At 32.4% G+C, this 2,500-nt stretch overlaps 1 protein-coding gene across 2 annotated transcripts in view; it reads right to left on the reverse strand.

Moving 5' to 3' along the window:
• Positions 1-1,034, reverse strand: part of LOC137645478 (uncharacterized) — a 111,831-nt gene extending 110,797 nt beyond the window's left edge. For both annotated transcript variants that reach the window (XM_068378293.1, XM_068378286.1), the window contains exon 1: positions 468-1,034. In XM_068378293.1, the coding sequence (XP_068234394.1) occupies positions 468-543 (76 nt within the window). In that variant the 5' untranslated portion in view covers positions 544-1,034. The remainder of the gene's footprint in view (positions 1-467) is intronic.
• Between the last annotated feature and the right edge of the window lie 1,466 nt (positions 1,035-2,500).

A 2,500-nucleotide genomic window follows, 5' to 3' on the forward strand; every position in this document is an offset into this window, starting at 1 on the left:
ATTTGAATACTGGGATATTTAAAGTTAACCACTAAATCTTAATACTGGGATATTCAAAGTTAACCATTAAGTTTTTCTAGTGGGATATTTAAAGTTAACCACTAAATTTTGATAATGGGATATCTAAAGTTAACCACTAAATTTTAATACCGGGATATTTGAAGTTAACCACTAAATCTTAATACTGGGACATTTAAAGTTAACCACTAAATTTTAACACTGGGATATTTAAAGTTAAACACTAAATTTGAATACTGGGATATTTAAAGTTAACCACTAAATTTTACTACTGGGATATTTAGATTTAACCACTAAATTTTAGTACTGGGATATTTAAAGTTAAACCACTAAATTTTGCTACTGGGATATTTAAATTTAACCACTAAATTTTAGTACTGGGACATTTAAAGTAAACCACTGAATTTTAGTACTGGGATATTAAACGTTAAACCACTAAATGAACTTACCTGCCATCACAGGTGAGCAGACAATGAGGAAGGGAACGACCATCAAGATTAGAGAACAAGTCTTGAGAGAGTTCATAATTGGAGAGCTACTCGTGAGGGGAGGGAGAGAGGTTATGTGTCAGGACACAGCTAGTGCAGTGGCGTAAAACACTTCTCAGTTCAACAGGTGGAATTCGTCGAAATCGATCGTATTGTATTTGAGTTGGGGGAATTCTATTGAATTTATTAGTAGAAAATAAATGAAAGTGAGAAAAAACGAGGCAAAGTTTTTCGTAGATGATCAAATATCTTCTGAATAAGAAATTCTATTTGGCGTCAAAGCAAAAATACTGGAAATCTAATAAAGCTAATTATCCTCAAAAAGATTTCAAAATTTTATCGATAAAGAAGCAGGAAAAAACTACAAATATTAAAGTGTGCGAGATAAAATAAAATAGCGTAAAGGAAATCAAAGTTGGCTGGTAAGAGAAATCTCCCTTATCCTGAATACGCTAAAAATTCTTCCGCGCTACTGTTTGGAAGAAGAAGAATCTAGACCCCGGAGCTGCGCCGCTGAAGACAGCTCGCGTTATATTGCGAACAGGTGGCGAAGTGGGAGGGATTTTATGTGTGGGAGTAATAACTTCGTGGGGGAGGGACTGAACAAGAATGGGCGGGACATCGATGAAGAGCAACAGAGAGAGAGAGAGAGAGAGAGAGAGAGAGAGAGAGAGAGAGAGAGAGAGAGAGAGAGAGAGAGAGAGAGAGAGAGAGAGAGTGGGATGAACGTGGGAGGAGTCAATCGTTTGAATTTGAAGACACCTGAAGACACAAAGTCTTCATAACTTCGGAGATAAATTGCCAGTACAAAATGTCAAATGAATAGAAAAAAACAATTCGAATATGGAGATTTTCATTTCACATCTGCCAGAAGCAACAATAATATTAACTTTGACAAACAAACGAACGTACACAACCATATTATCCAATTCGGACTTGGGCATTATAGTCAAATGTCTATACAAATGGTATATTCAAGTAATAATGGGTATATTTCAACCAAACACGTTCTCCCCTTTGAAAAATGTTGCACCAAAAGAGAGTATAAACTTTATATATATATATATATATATATATATATATATATATATATATATATATATATATATATATATATATATATATATATCAATTCGAATTTCATACATATATACATTATATTTGTGTATATGTATATCAATTGGAATTACACACACACACACACACACACACACACACACACACACACACACACACACATATATATATATATATATATATATATATATATATATATATATATATATATATATATATATATATAAAGCTTTAACCCTTCAATTATTCATGGAATTAGAAGATTATTTGTCATGAAGTACAAAGCCTTATCCCATACTCCATTCACTTATTTACCTGATCAGCGAAACAACAACAGTGTTATTCCCATTGTTATTCTTTCTATAGCTCTCTGAGTTGTAACTAGCTTATGTTCTAAGGCTTTAGTAAGGCCTCAAGTGTCTGATATATAAGTTAATACTGGAAGGATCATCTAATCAAACACTTTTCTTTTTAGAGAAAGTGGCATTTCACTTTTCCTAATGTAAACTCCTTTAGTTTACGAAAAGCTACCTTCCTTTCAATTTCAGTCTCATGTTCTGGGAAAACACTTACTGCTTGTCCTAAGTACGTATATTCATTAACAACCTCTAGAGGGTCGTATGCATATTCCTTGAACATTATTTTAGTTTTACTCATATTAATTTTCAGTCCTACATATTTAATTTCTATATTCAAATCTTCTATCACCTTTTCTATTTCCTCCCCATAATTTACTAAACAGAACTATGTCAACTGAAAATCTTAAATAGTTAAGGTATTCCCCATTAATACTAATTCCTACATTTCCCAACATAAATTCTTAAAACCTCTTAGTCAAACTGTGAATAATTTAGGAAAAGATGGGGTTTCCCTGTGTAACTACTTTAACAATTGGAATTTTCGCACTATCTTTATAT

Source organism: Palaemon carinicauda, chromosome 1, assembly GCF_036898095.1.
Source record: "Palaemon carinicauda isolate YSFRI2023 chromosome 1, ASM3689809v2, whole genome shotgun sequence".
In the NCBI taxonomy this organism is placed as follows: domain Eukaryota; kingdom Metazoa; phylum Arthropoda; class Malacostraca; order Decapoda; family Palaemonidae; genus Palaemon; species Palaemon carinicauda.